Consider the following 24,427-nt stretch of genomic DNA (forward strand, 5'->3'; position numbering starts at 1 on the left):
TCTGGCATTGATACTTTTTCCTTAAAGTAAAGGATCTGAAAATGTATTAAACTATAGTGATGCTGATTGGCTGCTGACCCTCCTTTGTCTGCAGAGAAAGCTAATTTATTATATTACAGTGCCCTCTAGCGGCTGTCACGGGCCATTACAGCATATTTTTTTATTACACACTGAAGCAGGGTGGCAGATGGCAGCTGTTACATGAGGGGATGTGACTTTTTATCGACCAGCCTGCACAGATTAAACATCTATTTATAGATGGATTCGACTTTCATACAATATATTTTTACTCGTATTTGTATATTGTTTGAAATGCAAATATTAAAGCGGTGAATAATCGTGGAAACCGAATAACATGATCATAAAGAATCCCTTCTATATATGTAGATATATCAGGCCTATAAGGAGGAACTATGCTCGAGGCTATCACACAGCACCAGTAGGCCGATGTGTGTCGTCGCATGTTAAAAGCATGTCATGTGAGTGGATGCGCGCTTGGTTAATTGCAGCGTGCGGACCGTATATATATATATATATTTTTGTCGGGTAGCATATTTGTCAGAAGCAGGCGGAGCTAAAGGAGGCTGAGACGGAGGGATGCTGCTGAGTAGCAGGTGGAGACCGCGGATGTTTAACGGGATGCACTTTGCCCAGAGAGGATCGGAGGAAGCTGCGGCTCGGCGATTCTTTTCGTGAACGTTTTTGTTTTTAACCATTTTTAATCTCGCGCAGCGCAGATTTCACCCCGCCCCCCCTCCTCCTCCTCCTCCTCCGCTGCTCTGCGGGGCCGACGGGGTGTGAAGGGCTCCGTCTGTCCGTCCGTGTCGCTGGAGGTTGCGACGATGTGAAGCTCCATCGTTGGGTCGACGGCCTTTTTCCCCCCTGAAACCTGATATTATGCGGGCATCCAGGGGCAGTGCACGGATTACAGGGGAGCACAGCAGCGGTTTAGAAAAGCTTTTACAAGCTGGCAGGTCAGTGGGTGTTTCTGTGGTGCGACGCCGCATGAAATGCAACCAAACCCCAGTGAAATGGAGTGAAATGTCGTTCTGGTGCACAACAGCGAACAGCAGCTAAAACATATCTTTAAAAAATCTCTCTTTTTTATAATTTGACCCTGAGTCGTTTATTTTTAATCTCAGTGCATATATGTTCTGCCTTTGTGCTGCTGATACATCTAGAAAAGTCGAGGCCTTTACTGTTTGTGAGGTGTGAGTCCACGATGATGATGAGCAGAGAGCAGAGGAGATTCTTCTACAGCTTGATCCCCAGATCTCGTTTTACGTCAAGCTTTTTCTATAAACTGACTAATAATCTATAATATGTTGCAGGATCCCAAAGTATTCTTGGGTCGATTGTGTGATGTAGAGTGAAAATAATGCTATGAGTAATCAAATTCTCCACAGCCTAGTAACTCTGCCAAAAATAGACCCTCTATTAAAGGACTCTGGTCGTTTTTTGTGTGTCTTATGTCACTTCCCTGAAGGGGAAATGTCTCATCTGGTGTAAAAAAAAAATGAATGTGTTCATGCATGCATGCATGCATCTCTGAACATGCGTTATGACCCTCCCCCACAGACTGCAACTCTCTTAAACCCTGGACTGAATGCTATAATCCTCTAATTGAAACCTCTTCCCTCTATTTTATATTTTATCCACATCAAATACCCCCCCCCCTTTCTCTACCTGCAGTATCAGCCAACTATGGTCGACCCCTCGGAGGCCGAGGAGCAGAACAAGTGCAAAGGCCTCGACACGCCTGCTGTGGCCACTGAAGAGCTCCGACTTCCGGAACAGGCCGACGGCGCGAGGACAGAGGATGACGAGGACGGCGGGTTCGAGACGCCGCCCTCCGGCAGTTCCGAGCCGAGCCCGTGCCACACTGCGACCCCGGCGGAGCCAGACGGCGCCTCTCAGGGGCCGCCGCCGCCGCCGCCACCCGAGCAACCACAGACTCAGACCGACGGGGACCCGTCGCCGAAATTGCACCTGGACCTGTACAACTTTGACTCGCCGGTCGCGGAGGGCAGCCGCTACGTGTTAACCAGCCCTCACTCTCTGGAGGCGTGCGCGCGGTGCGGGGTCAAACCCGTGGAGCTCCTGCCCCGCCCGCTGGCGGACTTCGCCCGCGAGGCTCCCGGCCGCTCCATGCGCGTGGCGACGGGCCTGTTCGAGGTCTACGAGAGAGACCGGCACGGCAAACTGAGGCAGTGCAGGGAGGAGAGGGAGAGGATTGTTAGGGAGGAGAAAAGAAGGATCCTGCAGGCGGCGGTCAATACCGGCAGCGCTGCGTCACCCTCTGCTGGGGAGCAGGAGCACAAAGCCTCCTCTGGCTCCTCTCAGCCAGCTAAATCTGGGCCGGTGACCTCCAGCTCGACCCCTGATAGAGCCTCTAGAGCCACAGCCTCAGGTCCAACATCTAAAGCCCCCACCTCAAGTGCATGCCCGAAATCTCAGTCCTCAAAAAACGCCTCCACAACCTCGTCGCTGCCCTCCAGAGGTGGTTTCCAAGGAGCTGCCAGGCATTCACCCGAAGTCAAATCTACGCGGCCGCTCTCGTCCGGCTCTCCGGCGGTCTTCATGAAGCCATCAGGCGGTAAATCATGCAACACTTTCCCCAGATCGACACCGAAAACCCCCTCCTTCCCCAGGGCCAACTCCACGTTGACGTCATCGGTGAAGAAGCCAGCGGTTCAGAGCTCTGGGACGCCTCTGAACGGCGTGACGGGAGCTCCGTTCTCTCAGCACAACGGACACCCCGGCCCTCACGCCGCCGTGCCGGCAAAAAGCCATTCGCTGGAGTCCATACAGCGGAGGATGGAGCTGGTCTGCTCCTCCACCTCCACCACCACCACCACTACCACTACTACGACGTGCACCTCCTCAGAGTCGGGCGCTTCTTCTTCTTACAGCTGGGACGGCGCTCGAGATCACTGGGCTAAGGTCTCCTGTCCTCGGGCTCGCACGATGGCCACCTTCAACTCCCTGATGGGCCGCAGCCTCAGCCTCGGCGACCTGAGCCACTCGCTGCAGACGACGCAGAAGGTGGAGCGCATCGTGAGGGAGGTCCGGCGCCGGGGCCTGAAGGCCGTGTCCGAGCGCGACCGCAAGATCGCAGCTTTGATGCTCGCCAGATACCAGGAGGAGGACATCATGAGTCAGACCCGCTACGTGGCTCACCTCCAGTGGGACAGCGAGCGCCGGATGGATGAGCTACGGCGAGAGCAGGAGGACCGGGAGAAGCAGCGAGCGGTGCTCCAGTGCCAGCGGATGTGGCAGACGCAGGTGTCGTTACGGCAGCGGCGACTCAGCCAGCAGGAGCGACTGTCGGCGGCGGCCAAGATGCGACAGGCCGAGGAGAGCGAGGAGCGATGGAGGGAGCTCGCGGAGCAGCAGGAGCGCAACCGCCTGCTGAGGTTACAGCAGGCGGCACGAGAGGAGAAGCATAAGAAAGCCCTCCAAGAGCAGAACCTGAAGGCCCTGGAGGAGGAGAGGGCGGCCATGCTGGAGCAGGAGCGGCTGCTGCTGAAGGAGAAGCTCACCATGGCCGAGCTGAAGAGGCAGGAGAAGGAGCACCAGGGCCAGGAGGACCGGCGGGGTCTGAACAAAGCGGAGAAGAGGCGCCACGCCGCCCTGATACAGGAGATCGCCCGCAGAGAGCAGGAGGAGAGGGAGGAGGCCAGGAGGGCAGCAGAGGAGAAGCTCAACCGCTCTCTGGAGAACTACGAACAGATAGTGGAGCGTCGAGGCCAGGAGCTGAAGCAAAAGGCCAAGCGCGAGGAGAAGCAGATTCAGAAGGCGCGCAAGGCGGCGGAGAAGCACGAGAAGCAACAGCGGCAGCTCCTGGAAGCTCGCGCGAAGGAGGCGGAGAAGCGGGCCCAGCAGGCCGCGTTGGTGGCCGAGGAGCGGGCCAAGGAGAAGGCCCAGAGGGCCGTCCAGACGCGGCAGGAGAAGGAGAAACTGCAGAGGCTCAACAGGCAGCGGGTGGAAGACGAGGAGAAGCAGAGGCGCCTGGAGCTGCTGCAGTCCATCGAGAGGAAGCTGGAGAAGAGCGAGCAGATCTTCAAGGAGAAGAGGGCGGTGCTGGAGAGCGCTCGCTCTGTGGCCCGGGCCTCCTTTCACGTACGGGACAAAGTACGGGAGGAGACCAACATGCGCACGTTTGATAAGATGGCTCTGGAAGCTCAACTCAATGCCAGCCTGGACGAGAAATAAAGCCCACGGCTCTGCTGTGGACCCCTGCCTTCATCGTGGCCCTCGTCGTCGTCTTCTCCTCATAAAGACCCGCAGTGTTATTTATTCCCTTGCATATCTTCACCCAATCAGCTTGTTTGATGACGTGTTTAAATTATAGACCCTTTTCAAAAGCAAACCAAATGTTGCACCATGGATGTAATGAGACTGCGAACTGGATCGGCTGTTGCAAATGAACAGTGAAGCCTGTGTGGGACGTACAGTGGACGAGACGAGGGGAAGAGAGCTGCCCCCCCCCCCCCCCCCCCCTGCTCTCTCTCTTTGCCCTTTGCGCTGTCTATCTCAGCTACTGGACTGAAAGCTGTGCACTAATGAAAAGAGTCATTGTTTACCAGGAAGCACAACTCCATGACAACTGCAGAGGCTTTTAAGGGAGCGCTCGTGCAAAGGGGGGGGGAAATCGAGCTCAAATGGTTCCCGCCCCCCCCCCCCTGCCATAAAACAAACAAAAAAAGAAGCAAATGCGTGAACTTTTTGTCCACGCCCTGTGACACAGTTAGATATATTATATAAATAAAGCCCCGGGTTGGACACTTGTCTGTGCCGCTGACGATGCAGAGCAGGAGGGCCGTGTGCACGAAGCCCCGCGCTGATGCAGCATCAGAGGACTCCGATTCCTTCTTCTCTCCCTCGTCTTCCTGCGTCTCCCCTCTTCATGTCAGGTGACCGTAAACAGAGACCGCCTCCTCTTGACTCCCCTCCCCTCCCCACCAGCACAGTCGATCTGCTCCCGACAACAACCGCCTGGTGACCGAGTCAAGGTCAACAGGTACGAGGGCTGTTACTGCTTTCACGTGTTACGCAATGCCTGCTGTTTTTGTTGACACACTGTTTTCTTTCAGAGCTTGAGGTGTAACATTTAAAATAAAAAGATCACACTGAACCCGAGTTGACCGATAAATAAAAGCATCGTTCTCCCCATGCAGGCTTTAAAAGCCTCTAATCCTACAATCTCTCAGATTAAAAGAAAAAAGGGAGATACACATGGGCTGTTTGCACGGCGGCGTTGCCATAGCAATAGAAATCAGGATGGAGCAGCGAAAGGTGAATGACTGAGCAGAAAGAGTGCGTGGGAACATGACTGAGCCATGTTGTTCTTTCTGGTGGCTCATTCAGGCTTTTTCTTTGAGGCGGAGAAAAACAAGCTCTTCATGTTGAGCAGAGAAATAACCGGCGTTCCTCCTCACTGAGGCAGAAATCCTTTAAAACATTTCACCTGCAGCTTTTCAGACCACCTGATGCCCGAGAACGTCACTGACGACTGAGATAAACACCAGACTGCTTTTTAAATGCGGCATTATTATTATTATTATTATTATTATAGACTGACGGGATTATGAGGCACGCTGTCCCCACAGGATCATCATTTAACATACTATTGTATGACTTTATGACTTTACGATGACTAATTTATGCTAGACTATAATGTGACATTTATTTGACATCATTTTAGATTTTTTTTTTTATTAGGTGCTATATTTGAAGACACACGTTTGTTAAAAGGCTTTGTTTGTTATTATTTGAGTATGTATTTATACTATATCCAGTTCAATTTGAAAATAATACCTTTGATCATTGAATGTCAATTGAATACCCTGTGCTATATGACATTCTGCATTTGTTTTTAATCACATTCTCATATTTCCTTCAGGTCCTGGTGATGAACAAGAGCTGGTGACGTGACCCACAATCCTCCTTTTCTTCCCACACTGAACTTTATCGAGTGGAAACCACCAAACCTTTCCTCTCATGGAGTAACAGTGCCATCTACTTTGATGCATAAATGACATGTACAAGGTTCAAAAGCAGCTTTATTAGCATCAAGGCGTGTTGTTCAGTCCCTATGAACCCTCTCACCTCACCACGACACGTGGGTTTCTTTTCTGTATCATTTTTTGGTGTTATGGGTTATAATTTGTACATTATCCTAAAAAGCTTATGTCAGTGAAATACAATGAGTCGCTTTACTTTTCGTTTTTCCAAAAAGCGTCTCGTTACTGTAAAGGACACAATCTGTGCATACAATCAAAACCAGGAGAATAAATACAATTTTACAAGATGGATTTGCATCGTGTGCTATCTGTTAAATATGGTGACATCACAAATGATCCTCAATAAGACGACAGCCGTTCCTAACATTCATATAGTTTACACGTATTACTCTTTCGCTAAATCAAATCTGGTCTATGTATTCTTCAGGTTCAATAAAAACAGACTTTCAGTTCCTGAATTGAGTTATTTTGGCTCCATAGTTCCCGGCTGTTAACCGTAGGGGGCATTTAACAGGTGTGTGTGTATCTCAGGATGACTGTAAGTAAATAAAGCTAAGGACCATTCCTCCCCCTTGACATCTCTCCTCTCAGTCCTCCGTTTTGTTCGTGGCGTCCTTGCGAGCGATGATCTCGTACACGCTCTCTCTGAAGCCGCTGTCGGAGGTCAGGCGGCGGGCCGTTTCCCGCAGCTCCTCCATGCTGCCGCCTTCAGCCGCGGCGACGGCGAAAGACTTTGAGTGCTTCACTGCGACAGAGAGCAGAGCGAGGGGGAAAACAGTAAATAATAGTAAAGTACTCGTGTAGCATGTCGAGAAAAAAAAGTCTTTGCATGTCTGGGAAAACAATGGCGTTGAAATGCAGGACTTTTTAGACACGCTTAGGACTTTTATGACCTTTTTCCAACAAATGTGGATGAATTCAGCCTTAAACTCTGAAGTGCTGTGCGTTCATGTCGTTGAACTCACACCAGTGGCGTCTGGAGACTGTCCTCTGGACCCGGCAGCTCTTGATCCTGCGGGCGGCGGCTTTGTGCAGATACACGGCGTTCTTCATTATCGATGGAAGCTTCGCCTCAATCTCCGCTGCACAGATACACTCCTCGAAGAATCCTGGGGACACACACACACACACACAAATATAATCATATAATCATTTAATAATCACTTTTTTTACATTAGAACTATGAACCGTTAGATAAATATTACAACTTTAGAGACATGAAAAAGGGAATATTGAATTATTACTCAGTCCATTTTCATACTGTATCATTTTAGAGCTGCACAGATTTGCTGATTAATAGATAAGTCAATCAATATTAAATAATCAGCAACTATTTTGATAACCAATTCATAACTTTAGTAATTTATTTTAAGCTAAAGGTTCCAGATTTATTTGGAGATTTGATCATTTAAAAAAAACTGAATAGATTTGTGACATATCATAACCAAACAATTAATTGAGAAAATAATGATTAGTTGCACTCCTGATAATTTAAGGCTTGATAACTTCTGGGGATTACATTTAATAAAATAAAAGTTAAAACTTTCTGCGGACATGTTTAACTGATATCTGCTGAACATGATGAACACGTGATACAACATCTATCCAGAGGAGGGCGCTCAAGTGTCAGATCAGATTATGTCCTTCTTATGTACTTATGTACTTTGTGTGTGTTTAAGAACATCTGAAGCTGAGTCTAAACCTGCTCACGTGCACATTTGTGTATCTATTTTACTGGGACATCCCGATTACACGCTGGCTGCCCCCCCCCCTCATGGGAACCAAAGGCCATCCTGCAGCGCGTTGCCATCGGCTACCAAGGTAACAGTGAATGCACTCACTCCTCAGCTGAGTCACGCCGCCCTTCATCTTCTCGTCGGTCTCCTTGGTTCGCTCCAGGGAGTCCAGCCCTTTCTCCAGGTCCTGCAGAGCCTGTTCAGCCTGATTCAGTCTCTTCTCCAGCTCCACCCGAGACTCTATCTCCGCCTAATATACACACACACACACACACACAGGATGTTGATTTAACTGAGTGGGTTACATCGATATATACTGAGTCTGGATGTGGAATTATTGGGCTATTAATGATAAGAGGAGGAAAGATTTCCATCAGCTGAAGGGGTCACGGTTTATTAAACTATCTCGTGGAGGAGACGGCCGGCCCCTCAAAAGTAATTCCATTTTTCAGGGTGAACCGAAAGCAGCACTACAGGCGTGTCCACCTTCATGGTTGTGCAAGACATGAATTTAAATCCAACATTAGTGACTAATTACACAGAATAAATACGGAGCGTTAGCTTCCACCCAGAAGTCTGGAAGGAAGACAGAGAAACATGAGCTGCTGTGAAGAGGAAGCAAAAGGTCATTTCATACAGAGAAACTAGGAAGAGGACATTTTAATTGTGAAAAATTGTATCCAGTATGATGAAACACCTTCAGTAAGTTAGATCCAACCGGTTTGTACAAAAAGACTCGCCTTAATTTGTCTCTTGTTCAAGCGGAGCCGTAGCCACAAATACTGAGGTCATGTCCTCTGTATACTTGGGAGATTATTATTAAAAACATATATTTCTAAAGATATTTTAAAGGTTTAAACTATTTAAACAAACTGAAGGATTAAATGTTGGGTTGTAAAATGATCCTACTTCTTAAAAACATGAATACATTTTTTAAAAACATAAGTCTGAAGCACAAGAGCAGTTTAACACAATCAGTGTTATTGTTACGAGCTCCTGTGCTGCGGATGACGGGCAACACGTCTGCTGTGACGGTCTTTAAACCGGTGTTTACTTGTCCAGGGAAATTAACCATTTTTGCATTTATTGTACTTCTTGTCGAGCCCTTTTTTTTATTGTGTCGTTTACAAATCCTAAAAAAGCTTTAAAGGCCTGAAATACGCCTACAAACTCAACCATTTTCAGCTGCCATTACAATGAATGTGTATCAAGTTTATTACAATAACGACCTGCTGAGGTTGGGTTTACATGGGATGATAAGGTCACGGGACGTCTTAGGCCAAGAAGAAGAATAAAGCCAGAGAAGAATAAAGAGTCCAGTCAAAGCCACACGGACAGGACAAGAGGTCCAGTCAAACAGAAATAAAGGAAGTCCTCCCAGTGGACCAGAAATAAACCAGGCAGCCGAATACCTTTCAGCTGACTCAGCAACGCGCTCCGTTACCTTGAGCTCGGCCTCGGTCTGCAGCTTGTCCACAGTGAGCTGAGAGAGCGACTGCTGCAGCGTCCGAGCCTGAGAGGAGTAGTACTCCCTCTCCTGCTGCAGGACTTGAGCCCGCTGGTCGTTCTCCCGGAGCCTGGACAACAACAACAACAACAACAACAACAACATCTTCATGCACAACACAAACAACACAGAGGAACGTCGTGCATATCTTTATCCTAACGAGGAACAGGGTCATAACTCAGATTTTGGTGATTTTAAATGACTTTGCCCGTTATTTAAAGCCCTTTTTTAAAGCTCAGAGCTTAAAGCTGGAAAGTGCTTCTGGTGGCCGTTCAGCTTCGGCGCCCCGCTGTGCTCACTGAGCTCTACGGGACACGGACGCACACCTGGAATCTAATTTCAAGGTTAAAAACAGGAAGCAGAGAACTTTCTGAGACACTTAAATCAATAGTTTGACAGTTTGGGAAAGTGCTTCCTGTGAACGCGGTTTTATTACATTACAGTAAATATTACATTATTACGTCGTTTATTACAAGATATAACGTGTTAGTGAGCTCTAAAGGTGTTGCCGGGCAGATTTTCTTACCTTTAGACAGCCAGGTAGTTTTTAAGTTTGATATATTTTTTTTTATCATATGATCAAAAAAGAGCAAAAAGGATTAAAATATAAAAATTCCTGACAAATTGAGATTTCATACATCGTTTATAGATTTTTAGAAATGATAAATAACAACTAAAATGTTGCAATACAAATTAAGAAATGTCAATTATAATATAATAAACCGATAAAAAAAAGTCTTACTTCCTTTGTGTAATACATTGTGTCCGAATGGCGTTGATTTGTTTTTCTTTCTTTTTTTTTTTTTTACACTAAATATTTTTGCATCAGTGGATTTAAATGCCCTCAAAAACATCTCATAGATTTGAGTCGAATTACAAACATATTATATTTTGACCCGTATCTGTTGCGGGACGGTTGTTTCGCAAAAACAAGTGTGCATCAGTTTGATTTTGCATTTGGTATGAAACTATTTCGTATGATTACGTTATTTTTCTTCTATTGTTCCATGCAGCCGTTTGTGTCAGTCAGGCGGAGGAGAGGGAAGTGAGAGCTCATGGAAACATAACGTTACGGCTCGTACACTTCAGAACATTAGTGCTACACAGTCGATAGCAGCTGCCTGTAATATCCCACTTACTGCTGCTAATCAATGGCTGGTTGTTTATGGATCAATACACATTTCCACCAGCAGTAACATCCTCTGTGACTCCTGTGTTCGACCCCAGGATGCCAAAAGGTAATCGCAGCCCTCTTGTCTGCTTCCATCGGTATACCGTCGGTATTGATGCAGAAACCAGTGTTTCTAATGTGACCCTGACACTTCAAATATATTCAGAGTCATTTGTGTGAGAAGAACACTTCTTAAGAGGCTTTCAGCCGTAAAAAAAAAAAACGACTCGGAGAATGTTATGCCTTTAACTGAAGTTAAATCCACCACAAATGACTTCTGAAGAATTTGAGGGAACAGTAAATATGAAAAGGCGATGTTGGATTCTGTTTCTCAGTCGTCACTCACTTGTCGTCAGCTTGCTCCTTCTCCTTCAGCAGGATCTTCATTTGCTCCTCGATGTGTTTCAGGTCCTGCAGCAGGTCCACTTCTCCAGGATCCTCGGCCTCCTCAGGCTCCCTGCAGGCTGAGCTCTCGCCCCCCGCCGCCTCCTCCGCCTCCGCCACCTCCTGCTGCTCCTTGTGTTCCTTGTGCTCCTTGTGCTCCTTCACCCCCAGCAGCTCCAGAGTTCTCCGTTTCTCCTGAGAGAGCTCCTGGAGGGCAGAACAACCGATTCAGATCAAATCTCCTCAGTGGAGAGGAATGTACAGGGAGCTGAGCAATCATTCCTTGCACACTGGAAAAATGTTTTATAAAATATTTGAAGAATAACAATCTTTCTAAAAGAGTGAAATAGTTGAACTATACACTACAGTTATAATATAGAAATAAAATATATGGGAAAAAAAGTATTTTAAGATCAGTTATAAACTTTGTGAAAAAGACAGAGACAAAGTTATCGAGGCTAACAGTGACTAAGTTATGAAGGAGCGCAAAATACATTTTGATATTTGATATTTTTTGGGATGTTACGGGAATAGTTTGACATTTTGGTAAATGTGCGTCTTTGCTTTCTGGCCGAGAGTTCGATGACAAGATCGATCATAATCTGTCCGTTAAGCCACAAACCAGCTGAGCACTAAACAGTTAGACTGGCTCTGTCCGACGGCTACAAAGCCGCCACCTAAGCTCACTACTTAACATCTCGTTTTGGTTAATCCGTCTAAAAAGTATAAAAAGAACATTTGTTATTATTATTATTGTTTGTTGACTTCCTGGAGGTTCTCACAAACGGCCTTTTACCCCTCGGATGTCGTACTCTTACGTGATAATCGTTACACCGACGAGCTTTTATTTCTCATACCTCGATGGATTTCTGCAGCAGGATGGTCAGATTGCTCAGCTCTTCCTTCTCACTCTCGACACCTTTCAGGGAGTGAGCCGTGTCGTCCAGGTCTCTGCCGACCAACACGCAGCAGACGATGAATCACATTCATCGACACACGTAGACGTAGACATTACCATGGAACATATTCTCTTACTCTTTGATATGCTCCTGCTCCGCCTTCAGCTCCACCACCACCTCCTCAAACTTCACCTTCTCCTCCTCCAGAACCCGGTTCAGACGCTCCAGCTCCTGCAAACAGGGTGGAGGTTCACGTTCTCCTCAAAGTCTGGAATGCTTATGATAAGGTTTGAAAGCTTTTCCTTATTCTATAATCTGATCGCAAAGGGTAACACGTATCGGGTCCTCGGAGACGTCACACACAGCAAATATGATTTGTGATGAGTTTCATCAAACATTGCAAAGTAATACCACACAATTTCACGTAGTTTTCTGGTAAATGTACGACTTAAATCCCCCACAACAAGACAACGCTCTTTTTATTCCAATCCTTTTCCACCTAAACATACTGTTGCCGTGGGAACATAAAAAGGTCTCACCTCTCTCTGTGCCCTCTGATGACTGAGCTCCTCAGTCTCTTCCATCAGTTTATCTGCAGAAACAAAACCTCTTCATGTAAACGGTCTCAGGTTGTTAAACCGAGGTGACCCCCCCCCCCTCCCCCCTCCATGTTTACCCAGATACTCCTGCTTCTCCTTGGCCAGCTGCAGCCCCTGAGCCCCCAGACTGTCGATCATGGCCTCCCCCAGCTGGGCGTTCTTCCACGTGCTGTTGGATGAATGCAGAGATTTAGACAAAAATAATGATTATTCAATTAAAACACCGTTGCTCAGACATTCAGACATTCATGGCTCACTGAGGATGAAACCCATACGGAGAAATGTGGACTTAAAGGTTTCGGTGGCCGTCTGACTTATTATGCGAGGATGAATTGTATTGATTATAAACATTTTGATTCTCGGACTTTTCTTCAAGCTCTGTCAACAAGGGAACGTTTGAATCAGTCCAATACTTTGATTTATGACCAATTACCTTCAAAACTATTGACATTCCCATCAGCCTCAGCTGTACGTTGTGTTGAGTGCTAATTAGCATTAGCATTTAGTTTCCATGTGAATGCTGTCAGCGTTAAGCTCAACTCTCAGGACTCTTAGAAGGGAAACGTAATTTCATAACAAATTGTTGAACATTCATATTTTGGTTGTTGGGGATCAGACACTGTTCCACGTTACAGTGACAACTGTGGATGAAGCGGGATCTTTATCTCTTAACATTTACAACGTAAAGTCTCCAGTTTGAGCTGAACATTTCCGAACAACTTTGGGATAGACACATTTTTTTCGCCAAACAAAAACATCCGCCATCAAAACAATTCTATAATCCAACGAAAATTCCAACAAAAGACAACACTCACACTTTCCCCGACTCCTGCAGCATCTCCATCCACTGGACCTGCTCCTCCCCGGACTCAGCGGCCAACACGATGGTGCCCTGGGGGACGCGCACACACACACACACACACACACACACACACACACACACACACACACACACACACACACACACACACACACACACACACACACACACACAACAGGATACATCAGCAGATTGTCGATAAAGGACTCTATGAAGGCTGTAAAAATATCTTTCGGCCGCTGACACAGTCGACCCTTATGTAACACTGTTGTGTCCCGTTTGTTACATCCTCACAGTTGTAAAAGTGCTATTCAGAAAGGCTCTGCAGGCTGCTTTGTCACGCAACGCAACGTTGTGTGTTTGCATATGTGTTTGTCTTATAAAAATGATACTTTAAAACTCCGTGAGGCTGATGACGTAATGAATGCGTGACAGGATCCGGGTCTCACAGTGAAGTCTTCCAGGTTGACCACGATGGCGAAGGGCATGCCCATGTTTTCATTGGTTGACACCACACATCCTCCCAGAGGGATGACCCCCTGCGGCAGAAACACATTGCGTTATTCATAATGTCGTTTATGGATAATACAGGTTTAAAACCTTCTGTTCCTAAAAGTAACTTAAACTCACAGTTAATCAAAATCCTCCAAAGTGCACGTATCATCCGATAAAAATGAAAAAGCAACAACCACAAATGTTGCACCATCTTCTAGGTGTTCAGAGAGGATGCAGCGGCTCACCTTGGGGTGGATGTTGAAGAACCTGTTGGTCTCAAAGTTCCTCCTCTCGCTCTCCGCATAGTAGAGCAAGAAGCTGTCTTTGATGATGAAGAATCTTTGTACCGAGGAAGACAATGAAAGCGGCAGTGAGAACATCCTGCGGGGCTAAAAAAAGGAACCCGCATGTTCCCCGATACATTTCACTTGATGCTTCTGGCTCTGTGTAAATGGACGTATCTGATTCATCTCGTCATGTGACCCGTAAAGGTTCTGCGGTTTTATTTTATGCTCGAGATCCGTTGTTTCCAATCATGAATACAAAGCAGCACTTCTCAGAATGTTTGATTTTAATTGAAATAAATAATTATCTGCAGCCAAGTTATCCAGACTTTAAAGTTCCAGCTTCAAAAACTCTGCGTGCTTAATTTCCCATAATGCCCTTTTCTTTCGACCCCCTTGTGTCTCTTCTTTCTCAAACTCAGTGCCTCCACTTGATAACTCAGGTTTTTTTGTTTAGAAAGACGTTATTTGGATGAGTTTATACTCTTTGTGACGCGTAAACTGACCTTAATGTGTGAAATCAGTGCATTGGCGCTTTAACAGGGAAGACTGTTGAGGAAGTTCATTTAAGGTCTCTGAGGGTCAGTCACGCACATCTAAAGGTCATCGCACTGATTCGCAGATTTGTTTCGAACAACTTCTTCTTTCTTTTTTTAAGCTGGTGACAAAAACCCTGAAATCTCTCCAGTTTGTCCACATAATCAGAATTTACGAACAAATCCAACCACCTTTAGACCTTCGTGACACAAGCCGATGGGAAAGGTTACAAAGACTCTCTGGATCCACCGTGTGCTGTCGTTTCAACTGTTGTGTAAACGAAGAGCATCATCATGACATAAGGTACCAATGCAGACATTTAAACATCTAAAGATGCTCTCACATCTGGATGCACCGACAGTGGGATGTCAAAAGGACTGTGGATGAGACCATCCTATTGTTATATAAAGTAATCCTCTAATACACAACACAAAACCCTCAATGTTCATAAAGGAAGAATCAAGAGTCAGTCGAGTCTGCAAGTTTGATCAATCAGGATTCTAAACTTCTGTCACATAAACATTTTCTGTATTTGTGTCACTACATATATACTGCAGCTATAAAGCAAATACAAGTTTTTTTCCCCTATAAATACATATTTTTATACCTGTGATTATTCCAAATATGTCACAGCAAAGATTCACTTTTAAGTATCTTGTGACACTGAATGTCAATCCTTTAAATATAAAAGAAAAAGCAGATTTCCTATCAGTTGTCCTACCTGTCGTTTTTTTAAAAAGTTAACTTAGGTTTTATAAGCAGAGATCCTCCCCACCTGCAGTACAAAGTGCTCCGTCTGGGATTAAAAGATAAAGACCACCAGGTGACTCACACCTGCCCCTCACCTGCGGGACCACTTGGCCGACGGCCGTCCGAAGGGCCTCTTCCACAGCACCCCGTGCAGCTGCACCTTGGTGCTGATGTCCAGCGCTTCAGAGTCAGACTGCTCCATGGACATCCAGGGCGAGAACAGAGAGTTTCTGGACGAGGACGAGAACATCCTCTCCGGCTTTCCACGCCCCGGGAGGTGGGGGTAAAACTAAACAACAACAAAAACTATCAATAGAACCAAAGAAGAAAAAAACAAAACCAATAATACAATCAAGTCAATAACAATTAGTCCGGATGACACCCAGTGCACAGGCAATGAGCTGCGGGCACAGCTTCAGTACCAAAGCCGGGGAAAAAAGTAGCAAACAAATCCCGATAACTCAGCAGGGTGGAATGATGCGGCCGTCGATACGCTCGGCGCGCTGGAGGCAGACTGAACACATGAAAACAGGGATGACGGAGAGGAAGAGGGAGGGAGGAAGTGGAGGGATACCGGGAGGCGATGGGGGGAGGGATGGATGGGAGCTTTAGGAGTGAGTTGCTAAATCTGAAGCCGGTCAATACAGTCCAGCCAGTAAAAGCTGTTAATTCAGATTACTGCAGTCGCCGCGGTCTCCAGCTCTTGGCAGGTACGGACTCTCCTTCCATCACTGCATCACACACTCCATCACCCACAGCATCACTCACTCCATCACTCACTCCACCCGTTGCTCCAGCTGCGAATTAGTAGAACATCTGGGGCAGAGGCGTGGCTGCACGACTTCCTGGTAAAGAGGATGGAGAGTCAGAGCGGTTAACATGCAGCTCAGCTTCGTTGAGTATCAGATTAATTTACACAACATGTGTCGAGAGTGGATGGACAACAGATTATAAAGATATCGACAGCTCAGCCTCAACAGAGAAGTGCATGAGCCCGCTGGACCTTCTTTTTTTTTTCGTGAGCCTTTAAATTAGCTTCTAATTTGAGGAAGTGAAATATGTGACTAAACGGAACAATAGAAATCCATAAATTGTTACCTTGATGAATGAAAGAAAACTTCATAGATGGGAAAAAGGTTTTTTTTTTTTATCTAGGAAAAATAGAGTAGCAATGCTTTTTGCTTAAATTATCAAAATATAGAAGAGACCTTTCACCAGTTAAAAAAACTTTAATTTAGTAGTCATAAAACACATTGCTTTACAACTGATGTTCACAATAAAAAGTATGGAAATAAGGCAGACTCATTCTGGAATGACAAAAAAAAGAAAAGAAATAGAGATACACCCCCACTGAAACTATTACAAATATTAACTTGATCAGAAAACCTCCACTCAGCCCCAGAATGATGCATCACACTCCACCTGCAGATATCTGGCAATTTAACGAGTTTATACCGTTTCATTTTCTCAAGTTGTATGAATGTTCGATCAAAGATGTAAAGTGCCGACACTAGAAATGTGGCAGTCCAGTACTTTGCAAAGACGAAGCTTCATGTTCAATAAAAGGTTTGAACCGACATTAATGAGCACGAGGGACGAGACTTTATGGTGAATTGTTTCTAGATTTGTGACAATACATATTTAACTAAAGGTTCACATTGATTTTTTCCAAGTCTCATATGTAGAAGTTGTTCCTGGCTGTAATCATGCGTCCATACGAGCTCCATAACGTGATTCTAATGCAACAGATCAGGGACAGTTTACAGTTGTCACAATAAAATAGAAAGAAGAAGAGCTTTTCTATCAAGTTTGAATCTTTAAAAAGGCAAAATAGTACAAGGAGAAATTTGGACTTAAGGACTTTGGTTTACATCCCCTTTGTTGTTTTCTCTTACTATTTAAAGTCATTTTTATAACTTCTATAAGTAGTTAACACGTTGTTCCTTAATCCTCTAGAAGTATTGTGACCAATAATAAAGACCTTTAAAGACCTTGAAAACCCTTTTTTCTCTCAATCAGCTTCTTACTAGGGAAACGGTGTTAAGTGTTCAGCTCTTAATAATTATATTAATAATAATAAACTTTGATTGTTTCATATTTTGTCAAATATATTTATCTCATAGAGAATTACTTATGGGTAATATTTTTTCCAGGGACTTCAGGAGGAAACATACCTCCAAAAAAAAAAAAAAAATCATGCACACAACAATTAATTGATCCACAGAAAATGTATCTGCAACCATTTTGATAATAAATTAATCACGTGAGCAATTTTCAAAACAAAACTCAAGAGTTGAAGCTTCTGGATTTCTTCATCCTCGGATAGTAAACTGGATATATTTAGAGTTTAACGAAGCAAAACATTTGAGGACGTCACTTTGGACTCTTGGAACTTGTTGCACAATGTACTTTTTAAACCAACCGATTGAACGTGGCAATAATCAGCAGGTTAATAGATCATTCATTAAAATAACCGTTAGTTGCGCCATTCACACATGTATACTAGTGGAGGATGGATGGGGAAGAAGGAAAAGCCAGATCTCAGCAGGGGTCCTGATGCAACATTGTTTAGACGGCACATAACGGGGCTGAGTGTGCGCACACACACACACACACACACACACACACAAGCCCCGCCCCTTCCTCCCTAAAACACGGCAGGTTTCTTCTCCTCCTCCTCTTAAAACATGGTAATTAATTGCCAAGTTGCATTTGTAGAAACCGTTCAATTTATACAGAAAACAGAGACTCTTCAGATGGTTTGAAGCCTCGTGTCAGAGCCGTGTCCAAAAATATAAGACTCAAAGAAAAAGAAGATGCATTTGTGAGTAAGCAGTTCTCACACAACAGACGATGATGGTTGTGGAAGTTACTCCGTACAGCACACATTCATATTTACATATACATGAGCTCGGTCCTGTCCCTACTTAATGCATCACCTGGTTACTGTTTTAGTTGAGGCAGCGATATTGGGGGGGGGAGGGGGGGGGGGGGTTCTGAATCACAACCAGCGCTTTGAGGATGAAGCTGAATCCTATGAAGCCATTTCAAACTCTGCTGCACTGCTAAAAAAAAAAAAAAAAAAAGCGCCATCGCCCCGTTTTCATGCGTATGATTATTGTCCATGTATGAATAATTATTGAAGGAGTAAACCACAAAGAAAGAAGAAAAAAAAAAAAAAGGTTTTGTTCAAAAATTCTCCTCCCTGGATCTGTGAAAAGTCTGTTCTCCTGAGCCAGTTGGTCCCTGTTGGGCAAATCATTAATTCAGAGCTGCTGAAATATCCCTCCGCCTCCAGATGATCTTAATAACACGCTATACAATCACTTAAGACAATTCTATACAGATTATTCCCCCCCCCCCTCCTTCAACCTCTATTTATAATTACTCTCAACGTAAAAGGGGAACAAAAATAAGCAAATCCAGGAAACTTAACATGGGGGGGGGGGGGGGGGGGGAGAAAGAAAAGTGATGCTGGTTGAGTTGTCTCCTCACGCAGGACTCGGGTTTGAACGCACCGTCAGTATCCATCACACGGGAGATGAGCTTCCTGTCGGGCCAAAGGAACGACAACAGACTCACGAGCCAAAAGAAAAGCGTTGTTTTTACGAGCATCTGGATGTTTAGTCGAGACGAGATCTCTCGTCGGATGGCTGCGAGAACAAAAAAAGGATCTTCGTTGGGAAGAAAACAAGTCGGGAACGTTGACGAAATAGAAGAAGACGGGACATTCCCATTCGAATCATCGTTAGCAGGATTTTTACGTGTAGCGTTCCTGTTCCATTTCCATGGTAACGTCCTCGTGGCGCCGTCTCTTCGGGTATCGCTTTCATCTCGATAATATGGCACTTGAAAATCACCTCACATCTATTGGAATTGATGCAAAGAGATTTACACCCTGTACAATTATTTATAAAAAATAAAAATAAAAAAAAAGATTTCTTGATATCACCGGCCTAAATCTCAATGAGCAACTGCCATCTAGTAAAACATCACTGTGATGGTTGGTTCTTTGACTTTGAACAAGCACGATTATGCAACACTGAAAACTCCACGATGATCAAACTAAACAGAGCCAAAGGGTCCACTAAGGGTCTCTTTTATAAAAAAAAAGAAAAAAAAGAAAAAAAAGGGGTTTCTGGTGGAATAAAAAGGACACATACAGTAGCTGTAAGGTGTTTTCTCCGTCAGAAGAAACATACGTCGTGTTCCTCCGTCGCCTCTGCAGCAACTCTGATTTCCCTACCGTCATTCATTCCCTATTTCAGGTTTTAAGTCACGAGCAACGAGCACCCGCCTGGTCCTCGAGGTCCATCACAACAAACAACAAGACATATAGATCCACAATATATGAAGTCTCTGTCTCCGCTCCCCCCCCCCCCCCCCCCCCGTACACCCGTCTTAAATCCATCCTGCCGGTCTGGGTCTAATGGTGGTGACCGACGGAGAGCACCAGAGGAATGAGGCAGCCCAGCACCAGCGCTCCCACCTCCACCTTGCTCAGTCCTTTCCCTCCGTTCCCTCCCGGGGGGGCGTGGCTGTGGCCGCCGCCCCCGACCTCGGGGAGGACATGGACGGTGGCCACGTAGAGGAAGGTGCCAGCGGAGAAGAGCATGGCGACGCCGGTGGCATTGAAGTCTGACAGGGCCTCCTTGCTATTCTGAGGTGGGGGGGGGGGCAACACACAAAAACAGTGTTAGGCCAAATGTCAAAAGGAATGTTAAAAATTTTTTATAGATATCATTGCTTTTACCTGGCTGAGGCCTAAAAAGGTCAGCATGGCAAGGACGGGCGCCGCCAGGGCAAAGACCAGGAGATGTTTGCGGATCCGGTTCCTCTCTAGACCAGCATGCATCAGGAACGACACCAGGCCGAACGCCGCGGGGGCCTGCAGACGACAGGGCGGGAGAGGTCACACAGGTTCACATTTGGTGCAACTAACAATTCAGATTTTTCCATCTGCTAATTAAATTCTCGATTCGTCATTTGGTCTATACAAAGTAAAACAAATATAAGAGTTTAAAGTGCTGATCACAACATATTTAAAAAGGATCCTGAAAGGTGTTGATGTACTGAACAAGACATGAGCCGTTCTCACCTTGTGCAGCATGATGGCTACAAAGACAATGAGCTGAACGCTGGTCTGCGAGGTGGAGGCAGCAGCTCCCAGAGCCACTCCGTCAGCTGGAGACAAGACACAGTCGCTGAGATACCTTTCACTTCCGGCTATTAGCACCCTAACTAAGTTATTATTATAATATTGTGAAAAAAGAAAGAGAGCAACTTCTGCTGCTCAAACACTCTGAATCATCCTCTTTTCCATATAGCAGTTATTGTCAAGATTAGTAAGTAAACTTAGTTGTAGCAGAGAATGTGAGTCGTGTTAAATACATGTAATAATAAAAAGGCCATTCTCTGTCCCCGCACCAACTTGTGATTTGGACTTATAAGGAGGATTTGAACATAAAAAGTATTTTGCGCCATCTTTATGGGACAACAAATACATTTAAGAGCAGACCTACCTGCAGCGTGGACCACCAGACCCAGGGTGGTTGTGATTTTAGAGGTGACTCTGGCTGACTCTGGATCCAAAACTAATTTAAAAAGAAAAATGTATATTGGGTTTAAGAAATACATACAAGTAGAACCAAGTAATAATGAAAGAACAGCGTCTCCACACTGAGTAAGAACTGTGTGGCGTCACATGTTGGCAGACTTTGGGAGAACAGAATGTGAAGTTTAGCACTCTGGGGTCGTTTTTGGGTGTAATTCAACAACATTATTTTCCCCCTGGAGAAGATTCATAAGCACTTGATGAGGCGACCCCCATCTTCACATGTACGAGGACTTTGTCGTACTGACCCTCTGTGCTGTGCACATGAGAACTGCCGATCTGGTCCACCAGCAGCATGAACACGAAGCCCAGAACCAGAGACACTCCGATGCAGGCGTGGAGCTGCTCGTGACTGTGCTCGTGCTTCCCGACGCCACTCAGGGCCGTGTCCACTTCCCCCTTCGGCTCCGACACTTCCACGGCTCCGATCTGGCCGTGGTTGTGGTGCGCACCTGCAGAAACAGGAGAGGACGGGAAGGAGGCAGGCACAATGGCTGTTTAAAAGAAAGGGGAAGCTACAAAAACGCCATAGCGACCGCCGAGGACAGTCAGACACGATCACAGATCCATGAAGCCGTCTCTTTGAGACACAGAAGAATGTGTCAATACAAACGGTCACAAATCAAACATCGGTGTTTGACACAGCTCGTTGTGGAAGAACAGACGTCAACTGGCGGTTCTTTACAGCTCGGTGAACCTTGTGACGGTCTACTCAGACGAATGTCGACGTGTTATATTGATTTTAAGATTTTGCTGATCACTTTTAAAGCACGCCTGGGTCTGACCCCAAGCTACATCATTGAAATGTTAGCCCCATATGAGCCAGCTCGCAGCCTTAGATCCTGGGGCCTTGAACCTTCAAGACCCTTCAAGGCCCTTCTGGCCGTTCCAAAGTCAAGGCTTAAATCAAAGGGTGGCCGTGCTTTTGCCATCAGAGCCCCTCGACTTTGGAACGACCTACCTGAGGGGATAAGACTAGCAGAACCAGTAGCTTCTTTTAAATCACTTCTTAAAACCCATTTTTATAGAACAGATTTTAAGTGATGTCGTCCTTTTATGCAGTTCTTTGGTTCCCCTATTTTAGTTTGTCTGTTCTGCTTTATTTTGTATTTGTATTTTTCTATTCCTCTATTGTGTTCATTGCCTATATGGCATTGTCTCCTTTGCCTCATGTATTTTCTGAAATGTTTACTTGTATTGATGTTATGTTTTTACCTTGCTTCTGTAGAGGACTTTGTAAACTCTGTTTTTTTAAAAGTTGCTATATAAATAAATGTATTATTATACATTTTCCATTTCTGGTGTTTCGGAATGCATCTGAAGCGCTGACCAAGAGGCAAAGACATTAAATTACGTTGCTTTTATTAGACGGCAGAGAACCGACAGGAAATGTTTAACCCCCGAGGCCACCGGGGGTTAAGCAAACGTTTCCAGGTATTGTCACAGAATAATCGACCAGCCTATGCGTTTAAAAGTCGCCTTCAGTATCGCTGTGACCCAGTGGAGCAGATCCACAAGGGGTCTCACTGGTCTCCTGGCTTTCAAACCTCAATCTGGACAGTGCAGACTGCTACTACCACTAAAATAGTTTAGTCTCCTTATTGTTTTATTGTTTATTACATGTGCCTAAGAGACCTGGAAAGCAGCACAGATGCAGCGTGAATTATCCTCGTGGAATAAAGTTTGAGATTTTATTGCCAGCTGAAAAGATTTGTCAATTAGTCAACAACATATTTGTTTATCAATTAAATGTTTACATTTATTTTCAAACAAGAAAACCAAAAGTTTCAGTTTCTATAATGTGCTTTCCTCTTTCACTACATGGGATTTTGGGGATTTTGGACCCCAAAAAAAGCAGTTAGAGGAAGATCCTTTGGACTTATTTACTGACTAAAACATTAATCAAATTGCAGCCTTAATATTCATTATCTGTCAAATCGCCAAATTACTGGTTCCAAACCTAATGAAATGCAACAATATCGTCATCAAAGAGAGTTGGGGAAACACATCGGCGTCTACCTTCAAGTATGTCTTCATAAAGAGCGTGGACGCCCTCAGGGATGATCACAGCCAGGGCAGTGCCACACAGCAGCCCGGCCCCCAGCACCGTGATCAGCTTCAGCTTTTCCTGGAGAAACACAACCAAACAGGAGAATCCTCAGCACAAGTCCGTCTCGTTGTCTGTGATGAGATCAAATATCTTGGACATTTTATTACTGAACAAATGAGCGATGAAGATGATATTTAATTTTTTTTTTTTTTTTAAAGGCAATATCATAGGACAAATGCACAAGTAAAAATGCTCTCACGCAAGTGTACAGATGGAGTGAATGGTGCCAGTGAAACGTTTGTGGCTGCAGGAGTTCATACTTTCCAAATTAATGTATTTGACTTAATTACTTTTGGTTTTATAAAACATAAAATGTTTATAGTACCACAGCTACCAGTCCAATCTGTGGAGACATTGGTACAGCTGTCCCTTTATAAAAAGGCATTGGTAGGTCTATGCATTTTATGTTTGCTTTTATTCTATTTAATGTTCTGTCTAATCTGGACCCCGAGTATATGATGGATTTATCTGATAACCTTGATGACATCACAGCTTCTTTAGATTGACAAGACGCCGACCAGAGAACAACTTTCACCGCTCTCTAAAGTTTAAAAAAAACAAAAAACGTGGTCAAAGTTTCTCCCATTTCCAAAAAGCAGAGCACGTCACGGGACTTACCTCTGAAAAGTTGACCGCTAAAGGTATCGTCCCGGCCACGTAACACCCCACCAGCATCGCGAGAGACAGCAGGCTGATCGAGCTGAAGTCGTCCATGACGGCACTTTTATGTTCCGTTAAATTTGTCTACAGCATCAAACAAACCAAGCCGCACCTGTAACCACTTCTCGACCCGGTGCCCGTGTTAACGGCTCGTCCCGGTAAACAGCATGACTCAACCTGTGGCTGCCCGTTGGGAACAGATGTCGGATAAAACACACACACACACACGCACGTCCTCGTATGTGGAACCAGTTCCGCTCGCTGAGAAACATCCACGTTAACCGACTGACGCTGGACGGAGATGTTAACAGCCTCTTTGGCCTCGACGACGCCAGCTGAGCTCCGGTTAACGGTGATTCGACGCGTTAACGTTCGATCCGTTGCCCCGCATCGCTTGTCCCCATAAATCGACCGTCGATCGATGATAATAATAATGACTAATAATAATACAACTTGCAACCGACTCGGTTTTGCGGCTAGCTAAACAAACTGGCGAACGCCACATCCGCTTGTTTGGGTGCTGCACTAAAGTGCTTCCGGGTCAGAACTCGTGTCCTCGAGCCTCAAGCTGCCGAAGCGAACCTGCCACGTATCCGCGTGACCGACACGAGGAAGTAGATTGATAAATAATAAGAATACGTTATTTTAATTTTTTATGTTGCATAAAAAAATTAATAAACAGAGACAGAAGTAAACGACATAATAAACAAGATAAAAACATGGACCCATGTATTCTGTCTATTCAGCCCCAGATTATTATATTATATATTTACATAAAATATATATATATATATATATATATATATATATATATATATATATATATATATATATA

The 24,427-nt window shown here is 45.1% G+C and overlaps 3 protein-coding genes across 3 annotated transcripts; 1 reads left to right on the top strand and 2 right to left on the bottom strand.

Annotated features, from left to right (window-relative positions):
• Positions 1-484: 484 nt before the first annotated feature.
• On the top strand, positions 485-6,313 carry ccdc177 (coiled-coil domain containing 177). The gene is made up of 3 exons (XM_034525615.1): positions 485-974; positions 1,693-5,023; positions 5,906-6,313. Exon 2 carries the CDS (start codon positions 1,705-1,707, stop codon positions 4,213-4,215), a length of 2,511 nt encoding a protein of 836 aa, XP_034381506.1. The 5' UTR covers positions 485-974; positions 1,693-1,704; the 3' UTR covers positions 4,216-5,023; positions 5,906-6,313.
• Positions 6,049-15,458, bottom strand: plekhd1 (pleckstrin homology domain containing, family D (with coiled-coil domains) member 1). Its single transcript, XM_034525616.1, has 13 exons — positions 15,304-15,458; positions 13,883-13,976; positions 13,592-13,681; positions 13,138-13,214; positions 12,400-12,491; positions 12,263-12,315; positions 11,860-11,954; positions 11,682-11,775; positions 10,787-11,031; positions 9,207-9,339; positions 7,868-8,012; positions 6,992-7,135; positions 6,049-6,771 (listed from the first exon to the last, which is right to left on the bottom strand). The coding sequence occupies exons 1-13, from the start codon at positions 15,456-15,458 to the stop codon at positions 6,614-6,616; spliced, it is 1,575 nt and encodes a 524-aa protein (XP_034381507.1). The 3' UTR covers positions 6,049-6,613.
• Positions 15,459-19,601: 4,143 nt separating this feature from the next.
• Positions 19,602-24,117, bottom strand: slc39a9 (solute carrier family 39 member 9). Its single transcript, XM_034525221.1, has 7 exons — positions 23,551-24,117; positions 22,842-22,950; positions 21,071-21,274; positions 20,731-20,802; positions 20,307-20,392; positions 19,962-20,096; positions 19,602-19,868 (listed from the first exon to the last, which is right to left on the bottom strand). The coding sequence occupies exons 1-7, from the start codon at positions 23,644-23,646 to the stop codon at positions 19,635-19,637; spliced, it is 936 nt and encodes a 311-aa protein (XP_034381112.1). The 5' UTR covers positions 23,647-24,117; the 3' UTR covers positions 19,602-19,634.
• Positions 24,118-24,427: the final 310 nt, after the last annotated feature.

This window comes from Cyclopterus lumpus, chromosome 22 (genome assembly GCF_009769545.1).
Source record: "Cyclopterus lumpus isolate fCycLum1 chromosome 22, fCycLum1.pri, whole genome shotgun sequence".
NCBI classification, from domain to species: Eukaryota; Metazoa; Chordata; class Actinopteri; order Perciformes; family Cyclopteridae; genus Cyclopterus; species Cyclopterus lumpus.

Excerpts from the sequence above, each read along its gene's own strand:
- plekhd1 (XM_034525616.1), bottom strand. The coding sequence starts at position 15,458 with ATGTTCTCGTCCTCGTCCAGAAACTCTCTGTTCTCGCCCTGGATGTCC. Across the intron at positions 13,682-13,882 it reads TCTTCAACATCCACCCCAAG|GGGGTCATCCCTCTGGGAGG; the intron begins GTGAGCCGCTGC and ends TTTCTGCCGCAG. Across the intron at positions 12,316-12,399 it reads GGAGAAGCAGGAGTATCTGG|ATAAACTGATGGAAGAGACT; the intron begins GTAAACATGGAG and ends TTGTTTCTGCAG.
- ccdc177 (XM_034525615.1), top strand. The coding sequence starts at position 1,705 with ATGGTCGACCCCTCGGAGGCCGAGGAGCAGAACAAGTGCAAAGGCCTC.
- slc39a9 (XM_034525221.1), bottom strand. The coding sequence starts at position 23,646 with ATGGACGACTTCAGCTCGATCAGCCTGCTGTCTCTCGCGATGCTGGTG. Across the intron at positions 22,951-23,550 it reads TAGCGGTCAACTTTTCAGAG|GAAAAGCTGAAGCTGATCAC; the intron begins GTAAGTCCCGTG and ends GTGTTTCTCCAG. Across the intron at positions 20,393-20,730 it reads TCTGGTGGTCCACGCTGCAG|CTGACGGAGTGGCTCTGGGA; the intron begins GTAGGTCTGCTC and ends TCTTGTCTCCAG.